Source organism: Podarcis filfolensis (assembly GCF_964270895.1).
Source record: "Podarcis filfolensis genome assembly, chromosome: 7".
Classification (NCBI taxonomy): domain Eukaryota; kingdom Metazoa; phylum Chordata; class Lepidosauria; order Squamata; family Lacertidae; genus Podarcis; species Podarcis filfolensis.
Window position 1 is genome coordinate 31,537,956 of NC_139603.1, and position 25,317 is coordinate 31,563,272.

Here is a 25,317-nt window from a genome sequence, read left to right on the forward strand (position 1 = left end):
GTAGCAAATAATGATCTTAAGAATTTTGATTGTACTGTTTCAAGGGTCTTAAGGTTGGCAGAGGGGCTAATTTGAGAGCCATACAGGAGTTGGGCTAAAGATTTTGCCTGAAAAACTTTTAGGGCCATCGGGAGGAAGCCAGCTCCTTTCCTTCTGAATAATCTAAGGATGGCATTTGCACTTCTTCCTGCTGATATAGCTGATGTGGTCAGGTGTGTTGACAATTTGGCATTATAAGAGAAAGTAATGCCTAAGTATTGGAAGGTCTTAGTCTGTTCAATGGCGTTTCCCTTTACGCTCCAATTATCTTTCCTGAAGGAGCGGTTAAAATGTACAATTTTGGTTTTGGCAAAGTTAATTGTTAACAGTTCAGTGTTACATTGGTCACTAAACTTTCCTAAGGCACGTTTCAGACCCACTTTGGTTTGAGAGAGAAGAACAGCGTCATCCGCATACATTAAAACTGGTACTTTTCTGCCGTTAGAGAACACGGGGGGGTGGGTTTCGATTTCACGGCAACGTGTGACCAGGGAGTTAACATAGATGTTAAATAAAAATGGGGCTAATAGGCATCCTTGTCTAACTCCCCTTTGGACTGGGATTTCTCTAGAGAGTCTGCCGTCCTGTGCGAGTCTTATCTGGAGGGTATTGTTCTCATGAAGCTTAATCATCAGAAGTAATAACCTTCTGTTAATACCCATATTGGCCAATTTGGCCCAGAGCCTACCCCTGGATACAGAATCAAATGCTGCCTTTAGGTCCACAAAGGCCGCATACAATGACTTTTTCCAATGTTTCACATACTTACAGACAAAACAATCTAACACTAAGCAGTGATCTATGGTAGAACGTCCAGATGTAAACCCTGCTTGTTCAATTTCTAGCAAGTTATTATGATCTAACCATTCACATAATTTTAGGCATAGATGTTTTGTATAAAGTTTGCAGATCACATTCAGAAGACTAATTGGTCTATAATTAGATGGGTCAGAGGGGTTGCCCTTTTTAAATATAGGAACAATTATAGCCAGTCCCCAATCTTTAGGGATTTCAGTTGTCTTATCTATATATGAAAATAGATTTGCAAGAACCGGGGCCCACCAGTTTATTTGCGCTTTCAGAAGTTCAGCGACAATGAAATCGCTTCCTGGGGCTTTGCCAGATTTCATTTGTAGAATTAACGAAGTGATCTCAGTTTCAGATATTGGGGGCCATGGTGTATCATTATCTAAAGGGATGTTAAGCAGCGCAGAAGGACGATGTTCCCTAAACAGCACTTTATAGTGCTCTTCCCATGAGTTTGCAGGGATTATTGTGCCCTCGTTAGGAGTTTTGGTTTGACTGGAGATAATTTTCCAGAAGTTGGTATTGTCTTTTTCTATTGACGCTTTTATGAGGGCCTGCCAGATGAGAGAGTCTGCGGTTCTTTTTTTGGTTTTTAGTAACTCTTTGTAGTTCTTTTTTTTAAGTTGTAACTCTGATTTAGTGATAGGGTTAGGATTTTGCTGGAAGACCTTAAAGCATTCCCTGAGTATAAGTTTTGCCTGGATGCATTCGTGGTCAAACCATTTTTTGTTGGTAGGGGACTCATTGTGGTTAGGTCTCCTGAGTCTTGACAATAACGGTTGGAGTTTTCGGATTAAAGTGTTATAATGGTCAATTGGGGAGGTCTCTTCAGTGTCGTTGGAGGTCAGATCAGCCCAGAGGAGTTGACCTTCCATTGATTGTGTCCAAATGCTAAAATTGTTATTAACATAAGGGGACCATTTAATTCTGGATCTGCCTATTTGTTGTAGAACATTAGGGTCAGGTGTCTGTGGGGCGAGCCCACATCTAGAGGGTTCCCAAAATTCAGTCCTTTTAAGATTTAGGGGTAGATGGTCACTTTCGGTTCTTATATCTACAGTAAATTCAATATATTCATCAAAGAGTTCTTGGGAGACAAGGATGTAGTCAATAACAGAATGCCTTAAGCCTGACCAGTAAGTAAATTGGCCAGGGCAGTCTCCCGAGGAGAGGCCATTTAAAATAACAAGGTTTAATCTAAGTGCCATTAGAAAAAGACATGTACCAGCAAAATTGGTAACTGGGTCAAGTGAATGACGCCTGAATAGGGGCCAATGTTCATCATTAGCATTTAGGGGACCCATTCCACTTTCGTTGATTAGCTGTTCGTCTGAGTGGCCTAGCCTTGCGTTAAAGTCCCCACCAATAATTAAGGAGGCAGAGGGAAACTTATTTGAGACAAGGAGAATGCAGTCTTCCAGTTCGTTCCAGATGTTTTTAAGATCAGTTTGTTTCATAAGTGGGTGAATATAAACATTGATGCATATGATCTTAAAGTGGGTAGAGAATATTTTAACAGCCAAAATCCATTTTTTATCGATTTTCAATTGGATAGGGGAGGTTCCTAGATCTGTCGATACGAAGGTGCTCAGACCTCCCGCCGGTCTTCCGCCTTTTGGGCCGATTGAGGCACAGGAATGGAAAGCAAAATAATTGTGTAGTTCAAAAGGATTTTGCATCCAGGTTTCTTGGAGCAGGATGATCTTGAACTGTGATACGTAGGTTAGAACGTCTTTGTCCATTGTTTTCGATTGCCATCCAGCAACGTTCTAGGATAGTAGTAGAGGTGAGAGTCATTTTGTCTCTTCGATAGCATCTAGGGCTTTCCCGGGGTCGTGGAAGATGCATCCATTGGATGGTGAAGTCTCCGATAATGTGATTAGGGGCGCCACATAGATTTCGGCGTGGATTTCTTTTTTTTTTTTTTTATAATATATTTATTAAAGTTTTCAAATAAAGCATATATTAGATAAGCACTTATCATTGTCCATTTAACATCTCTCAATTGTTACATGGGACTCCCCCACACCTCCCGCATACACTTACATCATTATTAAATTAATTTCAAACAAATTATCATTTAACTCATCTTAATTAATAATCTTGATTTGGTTTAACATATAATTCAGCCTTAAATCTAATTTAATGGTAGACAATTGTCTGCACTGGCATCCAATTCAGCACTCAGCCAAATTACAATATTTTTGTAAATAAATCTTAAATTTCCTCCAGTCTTCTTCCATCCTTTCTTCTCCCTGGTCTCGAATTCTGCCGGTCATCTCGGCTAATTGCATATAGTCCATCAGTTGCATCTGCCATTCTTCCACAGTGGGTAGCTCCTGAGTTTTCCAATTCTTGGCAATTAATATTCTTGCTGCTGTTGTTGCGTACAAAAAGAATGTTCTGTCCTCTTTTAACACACTCTGGCCGACAATACCCAGGAGAAAGGCCTCTGATTTCTTAGTAAAGGTGTATTTAAACACCTTTTTTAATTCATTATATATCTTCTCCCAAAAGGCCTTCACTCTAGGGCAGGTCCACCAGAGGTGAAAAAATGTTCCTTCATTTTCCTTACATTTCCAACATTTGCTATCAGACGAATGGTATATTTTAGCCAGTTTAACAGGGGTCATGTACCATCTATACATCATTTTCATCACATTTTCCTTCAACGCATTACATGCAGTGAAGTTCAGCCCAGAGGTCCACAACCTTTCCCAATCTTCAAACATAATATTATACCCAATATCCTGCGCCCATTTTATCATTGTTGATTTTACCATTTCGTCATGTGTGTTCCATTTCAGCAGCAAGTTATACATTCTTGAAAGTACCTTAGTCTTAGGTTCTAACAGTTCAGTTTCTAACTTTGACTTTTCCACTTGGAATCCTAGCTTTTTGTCATTTTTAAACACTTCTTTAATCTGAGCATAGTGTAACCAGTCTCGCACTTTGTCTCTCATCTTTTCTAAACTCTGCAATTTCCAGTTGTCACCATCCTTTTCTATTATCTCCCAATATTTTGGCCAGTTGGCCTCCATATTGGCTCTTTTCCGAGCCTTAGCCTCCAGGGGTGACAGCCACCTCGGAGTTTTATTCTCCAGTAAGTCTTTATATTTTGTCCAGACATTAAAAACTGATTTTCTGACAATATGGTTCTTGAAGGCCTTATTTATCTTAGCTTTATCATACCATAAATATGCATGCCATCCAAACGCATTATTAAAACCTTCCAAATCCAAGACATCCGTATTTTCAAGAAGTAACCAATCTTTTAACCAGCAGAAAGCTGCAGCTTCATAATACAACTTTAAATCTGGCAGGGCAAAGCCCCCTCTTTCTTTCGCATCTGTTAATATTTTAAATTTGATTCTGGGCTTTTTGCCCTGCCAGACAAATTTAGAAATATCTTTCTGCCACTTCCGAAAGCACTCTGTCTTGTCTACAATCTGCAGTGTCTGAAACAAAAATAACATTTTTGGCAATACATTCATCTTGATGGCAGCTATTCGGCCTAACAAAGAAAGTTTTAGTCTTGACCAACTATCCAAGTCTCTCTTAATCTCTGACCAACATTTTTCATAATTATCTTTAAATAAACTCAGATTTTTTGCTGTTATGTTTACCCCTAGGTATTTAACTTTTTTAACCACATTTAGTTCTGTCTCTTTCTGAAGCTGTTCCAACTCAATATCTGTCATGTTTTTCCCCAAAACTTTAGTCTTTTGCTTATTTAACTTAAATCCTGCCACTCGACCAAAGTTTTGAATCAGTTGTAGTACTCTTTTCAAACTAGACTCCGGCTCCTGTAATGTCAGAACTAGGTCATCTGCAAAAGCTTTAAGTTTATATTGTTTCGCTCCGACCTGAATCCCTTCCACCAACCGGTCCCCCCTAATCATATTCAGGAGCACTTCCAGAACCGAAATAAACAGTAATGGGGAAATCGGGCAGCCTTGTCGTGTACCTTTTTCAATTTTAAACTCTTCTGTAACCACATTGTTAACTATCAGTTTAGCCTTTTGTTCTGAATATATTGCCTCAATCCCGTTCTCAAACCCCCGTCCCACTCCCATTTCTTTTAAATTCCCCTTCATAAATTTCCAAGAAATGTTGTCAAAGGCTTTCTCCGCGTCTATAAAAATTAAAACTGCTTTAGTGTTTATGTTTGTTTGTAAAAGTTCCAATATGTCTATGATGTTCCTTGTGTTAGTAAACATATGTCTGCCCGGGAGAAAGCCTGCCTGGTCTTTATGGATTATCTCACTTAAAACTTTCTTAAATCTTCGTGCCAAAACATCTGCAAATATTTTGTAATCCACATTTAAAAGGGAGATGGGACGGTAATTCTTGAGTTGTGTCTTTTCAGTTTCTGACTTTGGAATCAATGTGATAAATGCTTCTTTCCACGATTCAGGCGCCTTCTTCCCCTCCATTATTTCATTACTGACCTCCAACAAAGGTTGTATCAAATAATCCTTCAATGTCTTATAGTAGTTAGAGGTCAGTCCATCTGGCCCTGGTGATTTGCCCTGTTTCAGACTCAGGATGGCCTGTTCAATCTCTTGTCGTGTTATTTTGCCATTTAAAATTGTTCTATTTTCTTCTGACAGCTTTGCTAATCCATTTCTCTCCAAAAATTGTGTAATCTCTATTTCATCTTGTGGCCCTTGAGTATATAACTTTTTAAAATACCTCTGGAAGCACTTTCTAATCTCTCCCGGGTTCTGAATGTTCCTTCCTTCAACCTCTAAGTTTGTTACTGTATTTAATCTTTGTCTCCTTTTCAACTGCCAAGCTAGCAGTTTCCCACATTTATTTGCCGATTCAAAAGTTTTTTGTTTCATTGTTTTAATTTTCCATTCTATTTCCTGATTTATCAGCTTGGAGTATTGCGCCTGATAAAGTTTGATTTCTCTCAGAATCGGTTGGGACTTCGGGTTAGATCTTAACTTCTTCTCCAACTCTTTGATACTTTCCAGAATTTTATCTTTCTTTTCATTTTGCAGTCTTTTCTTTAAGGAATTCTGTTGAATCAAGAACCCTCTCATCACAGCTTTACTTGCATCCCAGATAGTTCTTTTTTCCACCGTAGTGTTCAAATTAATCTCAAAATAGTCCTTTAAGGTTTTTTGGGCCTTCTTTACAATTCTTTGATCTCTAAACAGGCCATCATTCATCTTCCATCTAAAGGAGCCGATTGGGATCAATGTCATATCCATTCTCAAGGCGTTATGGTCGGAGCATGTTTTAGGGCAGATTTCCACCTTCCTCACCTTAGGTGCCAGACTTCTAGTTATCCATATTTGGTCGATTCGTGTCCAAGTCAGTTGAGCTTCAGAAAAGAATGTTCCTTCTCTTCCCAGGGGGTTTCTAACTCTCCAGATGTCAACCCAGTCCATATTGTCAGTCATTTCAAAAAAGGTCTTAGGTAGTCTTCCCTCTTTAGTAATGTTCTGGTTCTGTGACTTATCCATATTTGTTGATACGACCCCGTTCATGTCCCCCATCATGATGACGTTGTTGTAATCCAGATAATCCAGCATGATCTCGTGCAACTTCTTATAAAAATCCGATTTTCCTTCATTTGGAGCATAAATTCCTAATATCAAAATTTTTTCTCCTTGATACTGTACTTCTATTGCGAGGATTCTTCCACTTTCATCTTTAAAGAGAAATTTTGGTGAAAGGCTCTCTTTTGCATAGATCACTACACCTCTCTTTTTAACTGTATCCGATGATATAAATTCTTGACCAAGCCTTTTATTTATTAACACCTTTCTATGGAGCCTAGTCACATGTGTTTCTTGTAAGCATATAATGTCCAATTGTTCCTTTTTTAAAATATGAAAAATTTTAGACCTTTTTTCGGGACTGTTACAGCCATTTATGTTCCAACTCAAAAGCTGCAGAGACATCCTGGATAGGTCTGGTTATTCTTTCTGGGGTGGTACCTTGTTCTCCGGTCCTTGAGGATCCGAGGGGGCGGGCTCCCCTGGAAGTTCTGGCGCTGGCAATCCAAGTCCTTTGTGGAGGTCTTCTCCGTGTGCTCCCAAAAACTTGTCTCTATCTTCCACTGTTTTGATTTTGATCTTTCTCCCTCTGTAGGTAAAGGATAATCCTTGTGGGAACTCCCACCTGAAGATAATTGCGTTGCTTCTCAACAGTCTTGCCAATTCCGTGTAGTTAGATCTAAGGTCCAGCAACTGCTTAGGAATGTCCTTGTAGATTTCAATTCTCTTGCCCAAAATGTCTAGTGACTTTTCGTAGTGCAGGCCCAAAATCTTGTCCCTTTCCTCCTTTGATCTCAGTGTTATCAAACAATCTCTGGGCTTCTCTGTCCTTCTGACTCTGCCAAGCCTGAAAGCAGATACAATTTTAAAGTCTTTTTCCTCTAACTTCCAAAACTTGGCAAATTCCTTAGTTAGAAATTCAATAAAATTATCTTCTTCCACCTCTGGTATTGACCGTATCCTCAAGTTGGTCTCCCTGTTTCGCAGTTCTGTCATCAAAAAGTAAATCTGATGTTCTCCAACTTGTTTGCTGAGTGGTCTTACTTCTTTCTCAAGTTCTTCCAATCTTTGACTAGTATCTTCAGCCAGTTTACGATTTTCACCTACAGCCTCCTTTAATTCTCCAATAGACTGGGCATTCTGTGCAACTTGTCCAGTCAGCTTGTTCAAGCTTTCTGTGTTCTGTTCAATTTTAGCTGTATGCAAATCAGCCTTCTTGTCCAGAGCCTCCAGTTTCTCCAAAATTTTCTCCAAGACAGAGCTACTTGTCCCTGAAGCCATATCTCCCAGGTGCAGCTCCTCTGTCTCACCCTCCCCTGCCTGTATTAGGGAGGCCGCCTCTATGTCTGGAGGCAAAGTGGAAGGCAAGGCCGGCACAGAAGATCTACGCTGTGAGGCTGCAGATAAAGTTAGAGTTGTTTGTTTAGTCCTTCCTCTTCTCCTTGCGCCACTCATTCCAAAGTTATCTGTAATCCAAGGTCAATCCAAGTTGTTCCCATGAGAAAGCAGAGTCCCAGATGCAATAGTCAAACAGAGGCCGGGAAAGGGAAAGTAAAACAAAGTCACTGCTGTAAGTCCAAAATCCTCTAGAGGGAGCTTAATACGTCTTCAGGGAAAAGATCAAATCCAAGTTAAACTTATAAATTTAAATCCAAGTCTATCGCCTCCACAATGTATTATTTTTAGCAGAGTAAAACTTAAAGCAAAACAGTGTTTCTTACAGTGCCTTGACTGCAACAGTTTCAAAGTATCCAGTTCCAACTCAGAATGTTTCAAAACCTGAATTCAATGTATCCAAAGTTGCAAACTGGTGCTCATCCAGGCAGCTCCAGCACCAGAGATTCTTATTTATTTTATAATCCACTGGTGCCACAGAAGAAGGATATCAGTGCACCCCGAATATGACCAGCAAAAGTCAATAGCTCAAAGTCTTTCACTCAGAAAACTGCTTTAACAGGGTGCCAGCATTTAGTTAACGCATAACTTTTTGTCTCCACTCCTCCTGCTCTTTGCTTAAAGTTCAGTATAGCGGGAGATGGGCTTCCTGCTTATCCTCACTCCGTTTTCAGCCAAATTTCAACTTTTTAAAAAAGTTTTAAAAGTTTCATAAAGTTCTCAAAAAGTTTCAGAAAGTTGACAAAAGTTTCAGAAAGTTTTCAATGTCCAAATTTACTCACGGGTTGTAGTTTCCAAAGTTCAGAAAAGTTGCAGGAAGAAAGGACAGCGCTGACCGGCAACAGCAATGCGGCTTCACTTCGCTGTTTGCGCAACGACCCACAGCGCCGCTACCCCCTCCGCGATCCGGAGCCCCTTACGGGGTCCCTTCAACGTTTTGGGGGCTGCCTCTGGCGCCCGCCGGGTCCCGAGACCACAGGCTTCTGCCACCTGTGGTTTTCCTGAATGGGTCTCCGCTTCGCCGTAGCGGACGACCCGTTTACAGCGGAGCTCCCTTCTCCTTACTCGGAGAAGGCAGCCATTACCGGTCGCGCCGCCTCCGGAAGTCTCTCCGATTTCGGCGTGGATTTCAGTTGGGCAGAGTAGGGGTGTGTGTTCTGACGTGACCTGAGGAGATTCATATCCCATTTTTCGCTCCAAGTTAGGTGGAGTATTTGCCTCTTTTGTGGGCGCTAGGTCTTCAGAGTTGCGGAGATAGAGTAATAACTCATCTAGTCTGTCCGTTATCTCTGTTTGTTCGGCTTTTGGCAGATGGGAGAAGGAAACAAGTAACTCCTGCTCCATCGAATTCTCTAGATGAGTAGCCTTTGATAGGAGGGGCATGGGGGTCTCTGTCCAACTAATTAAGTCTGAGGGTGGAGAGGTAGAGCTCGTAGTAGATGGGGTGCCCTCATTTTTAATTGCTTTCCTTTTAGCTGGAGAGTAGGGTATAAGAGGGCAAATCTTAGTGTTGATAAAAACTCTTGTAATAAAAAATCCATAATTAGTCAGGTAGCTTCGTAGGGACATCATATAAGTTGGAAACTTTTTAGATTCGAAGGTGAGCAGTATCCTCTGCATGTGTGGCTTGCTGTAAATGTGGACAGTGGATTTCAGATCAATGGAAAGGGGATTTACGCCCAAAAGCTCAGCTAGATGCCTTCTTGCGACATGTATAGACGACCAGTTAACAACCTGACCTTTGAAGGGGAGGATAATTAAACAAAGTCTAGTGGCTTGTAGTGAGAGATTGTAGGAAGATATGGTGTATAAATCTTCCATAGTTTGTTCATTTTCAAATTTGCAGCCAGTCTGCGAGGTTGAGCGCAGTAGGACAGGTACTCTAGGTGTTGGTTCGGCCCTATCCTCCAGTGAAGCATCTACAGGGCCTAAATTAACTTTTGGGGATACAAAGGATATAATCTTCTCTAAGGAGCCTTTGATGTCTCTTATGTATTTAAAGATATAGTCCACAGTTTTAGCCACTAGGTCTAACGTGGTAGAGTGTTCCAGTAGTAATTCAGAGAGATGGTTTTTTTGTTCTCTGATGCAGTCTTCCGCCTGAATGGGCATAGTTGGAACTTTTTTGGGACCTTTTGGTCTCGTGATGGTGTTGTTTACGGGGTTAGTGGGTTGTTTAGCGGATAGTTCCTTCGGTGTAGTTTCCTTATCTATTATCTCTGCTAATGGAGAGAAGCTATTCGAGGTCGGAATATTAAAAGTATCCTTTTTTTTCCATTAAAGAATTCGCTGATTTTGGTTTGCTTGGTGAGGGGCAAACATGCCATTTCCTCCAAGTCCTCAGATTCTCTGCAGCGTTTTCCAACCCCCCTCCTCGCATCAGCAGGGCTGTCTAATTGCTGAGTCATCTCTCCCTTTACCTCGCTCTTCTATCTTTCCCTAGGTTTTTCAAAGAGTCGAGGGAGTATTTTCCTTGAAAGTATCCTATTCAAGGAGGAGTAGTGTGCCAAAGGTTATTGGCATAACACTAAATTATGCTCCATCTGTGCCTCCAAACTTGTGGTGGGAACAGCCCATGAGTCTTCCTGTAAACTCTTCGCAATGTGATAAGATAGTCAATTCAGCTTTAAACTTCCAAGAAGAGTCAGGAATACAAAGCGTGGGATAGAATGCGGTGAGGTGCTTAAATTTATCTGAACTCAGTGTTCATTAAAATAGTCTTTTAAAGGAGTAAGAGAAAATAAAAAGATAAAATCAACGGGCTCACATTAGTAGAGTGCTGATCGCCATCATACCGGAAGTCGATTTAAATATGTATGCTGCATAGTTTATTTTTCTGTACTTAAAATTATTGAACAGTCAATTTTGGATGGGCAGTGCAGATCGTTATGCATCTAAGAAACCTGCTAGGTGTTAAAACATTTCCCAAGGTTGTAACTGTAGTTGTGAGATGGCAGCTGTTTCATATGATGCTCAATATGTTCAAGTTGTCTCTTCTTAGTATACAACAAGTTTGTCATAACACACAGCTTGCTCAGCCTACTCACTATTGAGGTTGTAGTATGATCCCATTTCTCAGTCACCTGAATTATTGAATTAGGCAACTACATAAGTGAGAGTAATTGTGTGGAGTTTTGTTTTCTCTATTTGCTTGTTTAAAAGTGTTTATAAAGTGCTTATTTTTTTTAAAACCTAGGTGGTGTACAATATAAAATATACCATATTGTTAAAAGAAAAATACAACATAAAACTAATAAAACTGTAGTATAAAAGCATATTAAAAACACCACAATACCTTCAGGAATTCAGACACACAAAACAGCCCATTCTTACTGGCCAGGGAAAGCTTAATCAATGAGGAATCAAGTTCCTGTCTGGTTCTTAATGCACACACTTGCATGGATCTTTTCTGCCTGATCAGTACCCTGCTATTGCAAACGCATTCCTATTTATAGTAGGATCAAATCACGGGACAGTGACAAGTCCACTCTCTGTGTGTAAAGGAAATTCTATAGAACAAGGATCATGGTGCACTTAAAAAATCAGAACTGTTTCAACTCTGTACAGATGAAAAAATGGGATTAACTACTGAAAAGCAATAATGCATCTGCTACGGCGTGTCCTATTTTATTTTAAATATTCAGAGAATCAGGGGAAATTGGGTTGGGATGATCCTTTTGCTTGGCTGCTAATTCTTGTATGGCTGCTTTCTTGGTCTTCTCTTCTGTCAGACAACTAATGGCGGCAATTGTCCAGATTCTTAATTTTGTCTGTTTAACTGAAACTGTTGCACTCACCATTAAAAACAAGCTCAGTTAGATATCATTGGCAGAGAGATACAAACAGATATAAATATCTAATAATATACAAGAGAGTGCTAAGTTGTAATGAAATTAAAAATAGATGTGAGCTTTCATCGGCAGTGCTAAGAGAGCATATCCTTTTGGCTCTTCTTGCAGCTATGCAGTTCCTCTCCACGTTGGTCATTACATAAGAACTCTGTTGTGTTAAGAACTGGTGCTAGGTTTGCTGCTTCCTCCCTCATCTTTCCCCCTTTTTTGTGTTCTGTCTGTTAGATTATATGCCTGAGTACAGGGACCTTTTTGATTTTTATTGTTCTGTAAGCAGCTCTGGGAACATTTTTGGCTGAAGAGCAGGGTAAAAATGCATTTGGTAAAATATCTTACAATAATTTAAGTACTTTAAACGTAGAGTTCTTATATCAGATGATTTTTTCAATCATTTGAAAAAAAGACACAGTATGGGAAACAGTGGTAATATGAAAAAACCATTTAGAGTGATATTCAACATTACAGGAGTGGACTTCTGCTCATACAACAATATTTCTCCTCTCCATTCCCTCCCCTCCCACAATTTACTCTGAAGAGTCTTCCAAGTCTTTGGAGCAGACTTTGGTGCATGGTGGGGTAGCTGCAGAGGGGAGCATAGGAAGTTCTGTTATACCAGTGGTGGCCACAGTTGGAATTCACCCAGAGGCTGCAGTCCTTTGCACACTTACTTGGAAATAAACCCCATGGAACTCAATGGGACTTGCTTCTGACTAGGCATATACAGGATTTCACTGTTACTGTCTAAAATGTGTACAATTCTATTAAAAATGGAGTGTGAAATGGAATAAGCTGCAGACTTGAAGATTAGATAGGCGCAAGATGTAGGAGATAATATCCAAGTAGGAGCTTTTGGAATATTTGTGAACAGAATGGGAAATTGATATAAAATGGCAACTAGATGGTATGTTACTTTAGTAACCATGAGTAAAACCAGTAACTGCATTTTTATTTGCTGGAAACATTTTTTTAAATGAGATCTCTGCCATATGTGGTAGACATACCTCTGTGCAGAAGGATATTGGAAGAAAATTAATGGAGAAAATATTAGGCAATACCGATTCAGCTTGACACTTTTCATTTTAACCTATAGAAAAGATTTAATATGCAAAGAACATAGAGAACTGACTGGTTAGACTTGTTCATGCTATATATTGGAATGTACCTCCAGAGGCACCAGGATAGCAGCATGATTCACTTTCAAGGAAGCTCTTAGAAAAAGGCTTCCCTCAAAAAATGCCCAAATGAGAAGAACAAACTTTGGCAAAAGCAGACAATACAGGACACTAGAAAAGAATTTGAGGAGCACGCTAAGGCCAACAACAAAAAAATCTTTAAATATATTGGTAACAGGAGATAGTCTAGGGAGGCTTGGACCCTTGGATGAGAAAGGGGGTCAAAGGTGTGCTAAAGTAGGAAATTGCAGAGAAGCTGAACAAATTATTTGCATTCCTGCACTAACCTGTGAAGGAAGGTAGTCTGAAGAATTGAGGCAAAATATTGATGAAATATGACATTCTAGGCATAATAGATAAAATAAAAACTGATAATAACTGATTCCGGATGGCATCGTCCTGAGAGTTCTCGGCTGTGAAATTGCTGATATTCTAATGGAAATATGTAACTTCTCCCCAGTATAAACCTCCATACCGGAGGACTGGAAAGTGACCAGTGTTAACACCAATTTTTTAAAAGGGTTCATCAGAGGATCCTGAAAATTGCAGGCTAATTAGCTGAAAGCCTGTCCTTGGTGGAAAGTAGTTGTCTTCCCCAGTGCCATTTGATAATGTTAGTCCATGAACAATTATCTGGTGTTATTCAAAGGAGTGTCAGTGAGGCAGTATATGCCATCTGAGCCTACATATATTTCTGGCTGTGTTGCAGTTCTAAATAATCATATTTTATGATGCAGACTTATATGTGGGGAAGGAAGAAGTTGCCTCAGCAACTTGAAACATAGATAGTTATAGGACTCTGGACAGAATATAACATGAATAAGTTGAATGAGTGTGCCACAGAGAATTAGCTAAGAAAAAGCTGACTCTAAAAACCAAACCAGAAAATTTCATCAGAGTTCCTTGACACCAAGACAAGGCAAAGGTGTATCTGGTGACAAAACAGTGAGAGAAAATTGCAGCAATGAAGTATTTCATGTAACTATTTCTTTCCTACTCATGTAGTTGTGAAATGTGGTGGCTGTGCATAGGCTGCTCAGTTAGTGAGCAGCAGGTTTTGTTGGTTGATTGGTGGTATTTGCAACTCATGATTATTATACTGTTTTAGTTGTGCAACTTTTATAATTACGTTATATGTATGTAAATGGCACAATATAATTTTAAATGTTTTTGAAATGGTAAAGTCAGGTAAATCCCACATACTGTTTGTGTAGGCTTTGTATATTACATTTTAGGATACTGTTGACACTTTAGCAGTTGCTTTTTAAAAAATATTTTATTATAGATGAAACATTAAAACAAACCAATATAAAACAATCAAAACATTCCAAAGATCACATTGGGGGAATACACAAGTGAACTGTGTGTCCTCATAACACACTTCGGAAAGAATGTATCTATAAATGCCATAGGCACCAATCTATAGAATCAATTACAACAACAGACTTGCAAAGTTGACAGCAACCTTCTTTATCAATTTAAACATAAAAGGCTAACTGGGAGTGGAGAGAGGCTTGGTAAAATATTACATAAACTCCATTTGTTGCTTAGCTGCTATGTCTATTTCGGGGATAGAAGAAAATGGATGTTGCCATTAAAATTCAAAACTGCCAGGCAATATTAGGGGCAAATAAATAGATTTCTATACTTAGTAATAGCTCCTGGCCTATTATTACAATAGAATTGCCTTTCTGCATCATAGCAGAACTAACATTTGCTCATTACATGGGACAAGCTCTGTGGTTTTTAGTCTACGTAAAATAATACAGACACTATTGGCTTATATAACACAATGGCAAAGAAGAGTGTGTTTACTTCTCAGTTTTACTCTTTCTACAAAATGGCTTGTCCCTAATTTCTGAAGTCCTTAACTCATTTGCCTTACAGCCACAGACAGATAATATATTGGGATGCGCATTTGTGTTCTTCGGAAGCTCCTCGCCAAGCAAGTGCTCTTCAGTATTTCTTTTTAATGGAAAAAAATACTAGTCTTAAATGCCTAAGGAAATAACTTTAAAAATGAGTTGTCAACTGGGTTTAGTTTTTTTGCAGAGTTTACTTCCTTGGGAAGCAGGATGCATAAAACATAAATGCTTCTGAAAACACTGAAATGAGAATCTTTCAGGCTTAATGCATATTTCTCTACTGCAGCTGAGCTTGATGCAGAGCATGCACAGAAGGTGTTGGCTATGGAGCATACCCAGCAAATGAAGCTAAAGGAGCGGCAAAAGTTCTTTGAAGAAGCTTTTCAGCAGGACATGGAACAGTATCTCTCCACAGGCTATCTGCAAATAACTGAAAGACGAGGCAAGTACTGAAAAGGTTCTGTGTAATTTTTAAGCTAGATCCCAATAGGAAGCAGGATTTTAGTTCCTTCAGTACATCTCTGTCTTGTTCTTTCATGTACAAGTTCATATTGGCTTGCTTGTTTGAGCATTCTCTTCTTCAACCAGTGAGCAGAATGAGACCCACTTAGCTTCTAAGAATGTAACAGCAGGCAAAGGACTGTCCTATATGCAGGACTGCGATTGAGGCGCTGCAGCTGGAAATAGCATGGCACCAGTGGGTGGGATGAGGGCTGATAAATTCTAATATTGCAGTTGCTTGCTCCACATGAACAAGTGACAGATTGCAGTTTTGCTGTTTTCCTCCACAATGATGAATTGTATGGAAGAAAACAGCCGAATCCGAAGGCCTGTGGTATAGCAACTGTATAGATGTATGAAAGCTGTAGGTTCTGAAGTAAGTTTAATGGTTTAAGACTTTTCCAGCTGGATTCTGTTGATCTTCCACAGTTCAAGTGCCCTGGTTCCAGCATCTTCGTTGTCACAATAGGATTTCCTACACATGTACAAAGGACTTTTACAATGCCTGAAACTTCTGGGGCTTCTATCACAACCTAGCACATTCTCTTAGTCTCTGGGTTAATTCTGGAGAAATTAAGCCACCTCTTAATAGCAGTTTGAGATTGGGATGTTAGCTTCTTGTAATGGCAGTTATGATTAGTTTTACTTACCTGTCTCACAATGATAAAATCTTTTTAAAAAAGTAAGTTGCATCATCCTGAGTTTGGGTATGAAGTCCGAAGTAGTTCCATTACATGAATTTCAGAAAATAAAGCTGTAAATCCAGTGCAAGTATTTTTTTTAAAAAAATAAAGGTAAAAGGATGCCTATTCACTAACCATAAATGTTATCTTCCAGTATGCTTAATTCATGCCATAGTTTTCTCCAAAAGTGATCATATATGGGTTAGATTTTCAAGTTTACTTGTTTACCTTTTTCTTATGGCAGAGCCGATTGGAAGCATGTCTTCTATGGAAGTAAATGTGGACATGTTGGAACAAATGGACCTTGTGGATATGTCTGACCAAGAAGCCTTAGATGTCTTCCTTAATTCAGGAGGAGAGGACAGTACTATGTCATCTCCTATGATAGGTATAAAATGAACTCTTGCATTCTTGATCTGGTTGCACTGGCATAAAAAGAAATAGTACTTATTGATGTTTTCGAGCAGGGTGGATACGTATTAAATTTAGGTGATTTAAATCACCAAGAAAAAAGATCTACCATAAATTGTTGATTTCAATCACATTTCCCATTTGTTTTCTGAACAAATATACATATCACCAGCCAGGTTCACTAAGATGCAGGATTCAGCAAGAAGCCCACATCTTTCATTTCACACAAAAATTGGAGGCTTAATTTGAACTAGAGCCCTAGTTCAAGGATACTTTCATAAAACAGAGATTCTTATTGTGGCTACTTTCCTGACATCTTACGTCTTAGACTGAGGTTTATGTGCTCCATTTGTTCTGGATTATTAGGCATTACAAGGAGTAGTGCACACAGCTTTTTATGCTTTAGTATGCAACTATTCTTCACTTTCTTTTTCACCCTGAGAAACTCAGTGCCATTTCTGGAGCACGTATTCAAATGCTTTCTTACTTTCTCTCAGCTGTTTTGTACAAAACACCTAAAGCATATAGTCTCCCAATTGTTGTAATATAATGGGTTTCTAACAAATGAATAAGCCTAGCTCACTGACTTCTCTTGTTATTTTGAAGGATCAGACAACAGTACTGGTCAAAATGAAATCAGTCTTCAAGTTCCCACCCAGTCAGCGTTGAGAGAGTTGTCCTCCTCAACTTCAGCCTGGACTGATTCTGCCAGCCAAGATGCCAGTGAAGGAGAATCGCCTGTGATCCAGTCCGATGAGGAAGATGTGCAAGTAGACACTGCCCTTGTTGCTGTAAATACTGAAATGAAAGGCCCTTCTGATGTTAGTGATGAGAGTGATTCGCAAACAAATTGAGTTATCATGGTGCTCTAAAAGAATTAGGACCCTGGAATGAATGAGTGAGTAAAGAAGTATTTTGAGCTTGCTTTTGTTACTCCGATCTTATCATGAAAAATATTACCATATATAAAACTTGAGTTTGACAGTCATGAAAATACTGATTTTTATTAAAAATTTCTTGAAGCACACCGTTAGCAATAAAGTGTTGGCTTTGGAACAGTAAAACTTGTATATAAAGGGTTATCCAATGAACAAGTTGTTGTAAGGGTTCCTTTTAAAATCCTCCATAGGAACATAACACAGAAGCCATGTTTGTTGTCCCTGTGTGCATGTCTTAATTGTTGTGGCTAAAGACTGGTAAATGTTTGTTGTTTAGACAGAAGAATAGCCTCCAATTATGTGACCTTCCAGATGTAAGAAACAAATCTATATGCTTTCTTACTGATGTTTTACATACCTATAAATAACGAGCAGAAAAAGATCAGCAACTACTTGAATAGTTGAAAAAGTATGTGAACTTTGATTCCATGCTCCTGTCCTGTTGTTGCTTTGTCCTACATTTAGTGGGATAAGCCTCATTTGTGATAAGGGATGTAGAAGCATGCTGCTTTGTTCACAATAGATACCGAAAGACTGATGAAGTGCACTATTCTAACTTTAAGACTGTTGAAGCTTTCTACTTACTACCTGTAGCACCTGTCATCAGGCCAACATGCTTGTGCTATCCCTATGTAAGAGATTATGGGCATGTTCTAAATGAGCAGCTATTCCCAAATAGTTGACTACTCGAAATAAGTCTCAGAAGCCCATTTCTCTTTGAGTTCGGTGGAATAATGTACCTATAAATGAAAGTTGGGAATATCTGCTATATGTGTTGCATCTTTCCTAACAAGAATGGTCCTCACTTTTGAAGTTTAATCTCTACTGCTCTTTCAGAAGAAAGACAAAGTGTCCAAAAAGTGTGGTTTTTTTATTAAACCTTGTATTACAAACCTGAAAAGTAAACAAAACTGGCAATAAACATGAAGTCTTTCCTTACAAGGAAAGAGAGCAGAGCAGCGCTAATAAATTAAATGTCAAACTGTAAGCCATAGTCAGAAGTTTACTGTCAAGAAGGAAAAAGTACACAGCAAGGCCATAAAAACCGGACAACCACATTGGAAAACACTCGACTCTGTATGTTATTGTTAAATATTCCAAAACAATTCGTCTTCTGCAACAACCGACAATATGTATTTTATAAGACTTTTCCTGACAGTCACCACTGGCAAGCTCAGTGCAATATGGGTAGCTCTACGGTCTTGAATTCAATTATGAAACAAAAGAGTTTGTGAAAACATTTTCCCTTTTTTATTCCACACATACTGTACACACAACTGGAAAAGGGCAACAACTACTCCATTATTATTTTTGTTGTTGTTCAGTGATGTAAGCAGCACTTATAAATGTTACAAGAAAAACCCTGTAAGCATCCAAATCCATCCGATGAAGAAAGTGAAACGTAAGGCTTTTCTTCATCTTGTCTCTTTGCCACCCTTCCCCACCCTCCCAAGAAAAGGCTCAAGTATTTAAAACAATTTACAGGCTTATGTACAAAAGGTATGATTTCTTTTTTGTTACAACATGAAGGAAAAAAATAGACAAGATGAGAGCAAATGCATTTTTCACATTCAAAAGAAATATGCAAATCTGCTAGTGGCTCTAAATGTGATCAAACAACAAAACAAAATTCAAAACAAAATTAATGCTGACTGTGAAAAAGGTATGAAAAACAGCAGTGGAATGGAAATGGAATGTTAAAGATTGCACGTCTATGACAAGAAGCACTTATGGCTTCAATCATTTTAAAAGGATGCTATTGAAGGGTTTTTGATAAAGTAGCCAACAGCACCAAAACATAACAGAATGGATTTCCTAATGAAATCAGGCACAGTTTTCGCTCACATGACTCCTCAAGGCAGGCAGTCTTTTTCTTCTCTTTCTTCTCCTCCTCGAACAGATGCATAGTGAAGTGCTGGTAACAGAGAACAATTTCTCCAAATCTCCCATTTTGCCTACAGTTAGAAAACTAAGTCCATCTTCAGCTGCCATAACCTCTCAAAGAAAAGTGTGTATTCTCCAATTTAAAAAGGTACAAAACTCATCCTGCCTGTTACAGAATACAAGCCAAAAGTATAGCAATTTCTTTCAAGTTTTGTCTCCTATCCCTTTTCTCTCTAGAAAAAAATCTGTTGACATGACTTGGAGGACAAATTATAAAACGCCAAACTTCAACCTATCAAAAAAAGAGTTTAAAAGCCTTTTCACAGTTACCAAAAAAAGAAAAAAAGGCTTTGTAGCTTCAGACAGAGGGACAAATACAAATGAATTTCATCAGCCCCTTGCTGCTTTCAAAACTGAATGTACAGCAGTTAAAAAAAAAATCCTGCTGTAATCTAACTACCCTAAGTAAAAAATAAAAATAAAATAAAATTCAACAGTTTAATGCTAAAACAAAATTAGTTCTCTAAAACCAGAAGAAAATCTTCTTTAGAGCTAGTGCAAAGACAGCTTGTATTCTACAGCAAGTACTCCAAACTATGATATAATAATTACAAAAAATATATATAAAATTGACAAAAATGAGAGTGTGTGTTGGCATCTTCATGATTAACTTGAAGCACTTTTGGATGAACTGGAGGATGAAAGTCTTGATGATGGCACGTCGACTGTTGCTCTCTTCCGAGGTCCTCTTTTTGGTGTAGGCTTGCTGATACAGTTCTCAATGGTGCCATTTTTGCCAGATACTTTTCCACAGATTTGATTGACTAAACTGATAATTTGTTCCTATTTCAGAAGGAAAAGAAAAATGAGTTTAGATAGCAGAAGCCTTAATAGAATGTGGCAAATAAGCTCCAACAATGGCCACGCACTAGATATAACACTCCTCTCACATCGTCCAGCACAACTATGAGGAATGGAACAATTCTGTTTAACTAACTTGTTGAATCAGTGCTTTATGAAGTTTGGCTTTTTTAAAAAAAACAATCCACCCTGTTTAATCACAGTTTGACATGCTGTTCAAACTAATCTAAAATAGAAATAAGGGAGAACACATGAACCCAGAGCTTGTTCATATATGCTGAACCACAGATTATTTGCATTCTGCTAATGACAAAAAGTCCTCACTTAAACCTTGTGTCTATGGTTAACATTTACTTTGCTTTTTTAAAAAAGGAGATATTTATAACTACAGTGGTGCCTCGCAAGACGAAATTAATTCATTCCGCAAGTTTTTTCTTCTTGCGAGTTTTTCGTCTTGCAAAGCACGGTTTCCCACAGGAATGCATTGAAAATCAATTAATGCGTTCCTATGGAGACCGCCTTCAGACCAGGTCCGGGGACAGTCTGTCCCCGGACCTCTTCTGAAGGCTGGCGGGGGGAGAAGGACTTTTCTCCCCACTGCCAGCCTTCAGAACAGCCTTCTGAAGGCTGGCGGTGGGAAGAAAAGCCCTTCTCCCGCCGCCAGCCTTCAGAAGAGTTCCCGCAGGGCTGCCTAGGCTGCGGATAGCAGCCTGCTGCCCCGCGCGAGGGGCGCTCTGCTTCAGAGCGCCCCTCGCGCAGGTCAGACATTCGCAGCTTGGGGAGCCCTGCAGGACTTCCCCGCAGGGCTCTCCAAGCTGCGGATAGGGGTAGCAGGCTGCTATCCGCAAGAAGCGCTGCGCGCCTTCCCCTCTGTTCCCGGACCTGTCCTGAAGGCTTGCGGTGGGAGGAGGGCTTTCCTCCCCACCGCCAACATTCAGAATGCTGTTCTGAATGTTGGCGGTGGGGAGGAAAAACCCTCCTCCCTCCGCAAGCCCCGGGAACAGAGGAGAAGCGCCGCGCGCCTTCTCCTCTGTTCCCGGACCTCCCACCGCAAGCCTTCAGGACAGGTCCGGGAACAGAGGAGAAGGCGCGCTGCGCTTCCCCGCTGTCCCCAGAGATTTCCCTATGGGCTTTCGTCTTGCGAAGCACGCCCATAGGGAAATTCGTCTTGCGAAGCCGCTAAAAATCGGAAAACCCTTTCGTCTTGCGGGTTTTTCGTTTAGCGAGGCATTCGTCGTATGGGGCACCACTGTATTTCAAACCACGTTATTGAAATTTCTACATACCTACTAGTCTTCATATAATGATGGAATACAGGACAAAAACTACATGTTTAAGGACGCCTTTTAAATGCAAGAATAAAGTGCCCATAAAATTGAAACTCAAAAAACAGGTTTCCAATATACCTGAAATTATTTGTAAGATCAAATTTCAATTTTCAAAAATGTAAACTTTTCCAACCTATGAGCTATTTATTAGTTATTATACAAACCTCATCATAGCGATACATTAGTTTTAGTCCTCGGCAAGACTTCTGTTTTTCTACGTGTCGCAGGGCACATTCGAGGCAGAAGACAACGTTTTCGTTTTCCTGTACAACCTGCAAACATTTTTTAAAAGGTCAAGAGCATTAATTACCCACAGATCAGTATTTCCTGAACAGCCTGATTCTATATGGAAGCTTAACCTGGAAGTCTCACACAACTGTGATCCCTGTTTGTTAAGCCTGTGGGTGAATTCACTTTTAAAATTCAAACGTTGAAACCACTCGTTACTACTGTTGGTGTGGCAAATGTAATAACCATGGTGAGATCATTAATTGATATATGTCCAATCGCTTTGTTAGTGTTTATGGACACACCTATTTAGAATCAAATCCCAATGAGCAACAGAATTAGAAACTAAACTTTGCAATTCTTAAGCTCTTCCAAGCAAAACTGAGCCAAGGTGAACTTTTTCTTCCATAGAGGCTAAGGAATGATGTAAACACCAAGGCAACACTGTTCATGTGGCAGATGCTACCATCTGGTGAGATGGGTATGTGGCATGGTTCACTGACGGCACATTTTCTCTCTGCCACTGCAGACCTTTTCAAAATGTATTGGTAGTTTGCAGTGGTGTGCAGAAAACCACTCTATTTGTAAATGAGTAATTCTACATAAATGGCTTATCCCACGCTGACATTCAAAAGTGGCCTTCATATATGCACTAGTGCTACCTTGGGCTTGAAATGGCAGAAAAGCTTTTATATTGTGTCAGGAAAATACATTTTCAGTCATGATTTTAATTTATTAGTCCCATAAGCCAATTATTTTGGTACTAAATTCTGAAGATAGCTTTATTCACTGTTTATGCACTATTTTCTGCAACTTCTTGCTGGTCTGCAATGAGAAGTCTTATAGTTTATTACTAAAGTTCTTCTAGTAATAGGCTCCCTTTTACTGAACCATTTGAACTACCTCCTTGACAAATCTTGAAAACCAGAAAACCCTCTTCACTTATTCTGAATATGTGAAGGGGCCTGTGGAAAGTGTGGCTCTAGCTCCTCCCCCTCAACGACATGACTCTTGATTTGACTTGTGATTGACTGAATTAGAAGGAAGACACCTTCATTGTGCATAGGATTTCCTACATGGGGTGGAAGTGGCCTCCTTCAGACTCAGCATACTGCATATTGGATTTGGAATATTGCCAGCATGCGTGATCTCATGAGGGAGTGGAGGTAAGCCACAGGTTCCTGCAGGCCCCAAAGTGAATATCTGAAGACAGCTGAAGTGAGGCACACATTCTTTTAAGTGAAAAATCACCAGCTTCTGCTTACAACTGACATACTGTAGTACAATAGCAATTTTCAAATGGTGTTCCAGGTAATTCTGGAGTTCTCCCATGAGAACATACCAGAGAATCTTCTCTGGAAGAGCCCCTGCCCACCACTGTCAATCATCCAGTGCAATGTGCAGACTGCTGGAGAATCTGGAATATTTTGTACATCAGTTGTTGTCCTCTTAAAACTGATGATATGCAGCACAGCTGACCTCACTTGAACTGAATGGTACATCCTGGAACATATTCAGAAATTCTCTAGAGCATGTCAAGTTTCCTTGACAGGCGTCAGAATAAAATTTGAAAACTATGAAATGACAATAAAAATTTCAAAATCATCAAGCTTTTAGTTCTCCTGTTTTATGTTTCAGTCCAATATTGCTTAAAAAGCACTAACACTAATGTTCCTTAACCTTCAACTATCCTGAGTCTCCTACACACCAGTGCTTCACAAGAGATTTCAACCTACCATATACTTTATTGAAATACATACACTGCTTTGGCCAAATGCATTTTGGCCTTTTAGCACTGCAGTAATTGAGATTTTTTTTGCGGGGGTGGGGGTGGGGAGATGACATTTAAAGAACATAGTGAGAACGCCCAGCTTCTAGGGATTTTCCATACCATAGATAGGTAACACAGGTGCTGGCAAATCTGACACCTCCTCTCAGACGTCTCTAGCTGCCACTTTCGAGGCTTTTTCTTCCCATCCACTCCCGAACTGCTGCTGCTATCATGGCTCCCATAGCGAGCTGACGAATGGAGGCCTGCCTCATACAGCTGCCGCCGCTGCCTCAGCTCTGTCTCCCTGTGGACATGAGGAATAATTAGAAAACAGCAACCTCTCATAGGAACGCCATGAAGCAGCAGGCAACATTTCAACGTAGGCCTGAGATTTTAATAACAATTGCCATGCTATGATGGGCTAAATCCCATCTAAGGTTTTGTCTGACCACTGTATACAAATTGGGAGTTTTCCAGACAGAGAATCTGATACAGAAAAACCTTGGGCCAGATCAGATTATTGGGCAAACGTGGCTGCCAACTGATTTGCTTGGAGATACTACTACCTATGGAGACCAAGCACCATTTTAAGCAGCCCTACTCGCTGTAGAAAAAAAGAATTATTGAGTTGGAAGGGACTTGGGACGTCATCTCGTCTAACACCCTGCTCAATGCAGGATCAACAATCCAGGATGCAACTCCAGAATCCATGACGGATGGCTATCTAGCCTCTGCTTAGAAACTTTCAGTGAAGGAGAGCCCGTCACCTACCAAAACAGTCTCTTCCTTTGTTGAACAGCTCTACACATTAGAAAGTTTCTTCCAATGTTTAGCCCAAATCTGTTGCACCACCATTTCCACCCACTGGTTCTAGTCCTGTCCTCTGATACAGCAGAGAACAAGCCTTCTTCATCTTCCATATGACAACCCTTCAGAAATTTGAAGACTGCTGCCATGTCTCTCCTTAACAATCTTCTCTCCAGGCTAAACATGCCCAATAGCCAAGGAGGGAAACAGGAGGAGATAGAAGTGGGACAAAAACATTGTCCTACGGTAGGCCCTCCCTCAGTTGGCAAGACTTGACTTGCTATGACACTTAAAAGGGAACTGAGCAAAACATTGAGCAGACAGGAAGAGAGATGGAACATCATGTACCAAAGCAGTGAGTAAATGAGAACTGAGCTCAGGAAAGGAAAAGGTGGTACCACATATCAAGCAAAGGAAAAATAGAAAGAGTAGGCTGACATTTGCAGTTAAAAAACATAGTTATTCCAGCAGCAAAGATCAGGCTTTAGAAGGAGAAATATCCTTTGGAAGATCTCCCTCTTAAAAGAAGCAACCTAAATGTGAACAAGCTTGAGAACCACTTGGATGGATGGATGTAAAAATACCAGCTCTTTTGATATTTGCAAATTTTCCTTTGTTAAAGGGAAAAGTGCATATCAACTCTCCAAAAAGGAAGAAGCTCCATGCAGAGCCTCAAAAGTCTTCCACTTAGAGGGCAGACATATAGTGGAGAAGACTCTAACCATTCTTTGCACATTAACACAGTAATTTTGTTAAATACAATTTGTAGATTCCAGCCATCAGATTTTCTCTTGATCTATTCGAGTTGTTACCGACCAGCACTACCCAGCTGTCTCACACTTGTTGTGGGTAGCAGTGCTACATAGTAGGAGAATAAAAGAGAACAGCATTACATATGAAACATGGCAGCTTTCCCTGCTTTTCAAACCTGCCTTGGACAGGGGCTGGGGAGCATTTAAAAACAGGTCTTTCAGTGTCTTTAGAAAAGGTGTGTAGTTCTCCTCATGCTACAGATAGATTACACGGTCTGCTTCCGAAAGCACAGGAACTTCTGGCTTAGCCAGTGATTTAAAAACTCTTGACATTATTTGGCGCACTGGGAAACATGGATTCATTTGTTTGGTGAGAAAAAAGTCATCACCTAATGCTAGTAGTATGGAGTACTTTGCTCTGTCCTCTAGTGCTTTGACAGCAAACCATCCATGGAAGTTTCTTCTCCCATGTGTGGCAGTGTTCAAGCAGGTTGGCTGGCTCAGCAGCTGC

The 25,317-nt window shown here is 39.8% G+C and overlaps 2 protein-coding genes across 8 annotated transcripts in view; one reads left to right on the top strand and one right to left on the bottom strand.

Annotated features, from left to right (window-relative positions):
• The window catches only part of DTNBP1 (dystrobrevin binding protein 1), a 52,868-nt gene extending 34,705 nt beyond the window's left edge, over positions 1 to 18,163 (top strand). For all 3 annotated transcript variants that reach the window (XM_083623949.1, XM_083623951.1, XM_083623950.1), the window contains exons 8-10: positions 14,929 to 15,084; positions 16,071 to 16,214; positions 16,844 to 18,163. In XM_083623949.1, the coding sequence (XP_083480075.1) occupies positions 14,929 to 15,084; positions 16,071 to 16,214; positions 16,844 to 17,091 (548 nt within the window). In that variant the 3' untranslated portion in view covers positions 17,092 to 18,163. The remainder of the gene's footprint in view (positions 1 to 14,928; positions 15,085 to 16,070; positions 16,215 to 16,843) is intronic.
• Positions 18,164 to 18,403: 240 nt separating this feature from the next.
• JARID2 (jumonji and AT-rich interaction domain containing 2) overlaps positions 18,404 to 25,317 on the bottom strand; it is a 187,859-nt gene continuing 180,945 nt past the window's right edge. For 2 of the 5 annotated variants that reach the window (XR_014550577.1, XR_014550578.1), the window contains exons 16-18: positions 23,368 to 24,912; positions 21,413 to 21,520; positions 18,404 to 19,902 (exon numbers count right to left, since the gene is read on the bottom strand). Coding sequence is in view for 2 of the 5 variants with exons in the window: in XM_083623702.1 (XP_083479828.1) it covers positions 19,726 to 19,902; positions 21,413 to 21,520; positions 23,368 to 23,551 (469 nt within the window). In the remaining 3 variants the exon portion in view is untranslated. Of the gene's footprint in view, positions 20,306 to 21,170; positions 21,521 to 23,367; positions 24,913 to 25,317 lie in introns of all 5 variants that reach the window. The other 3 variants (XM_083623702.1, XM_083623701.1, XR_014550579.1) reach the window with 2 other exon arrangements.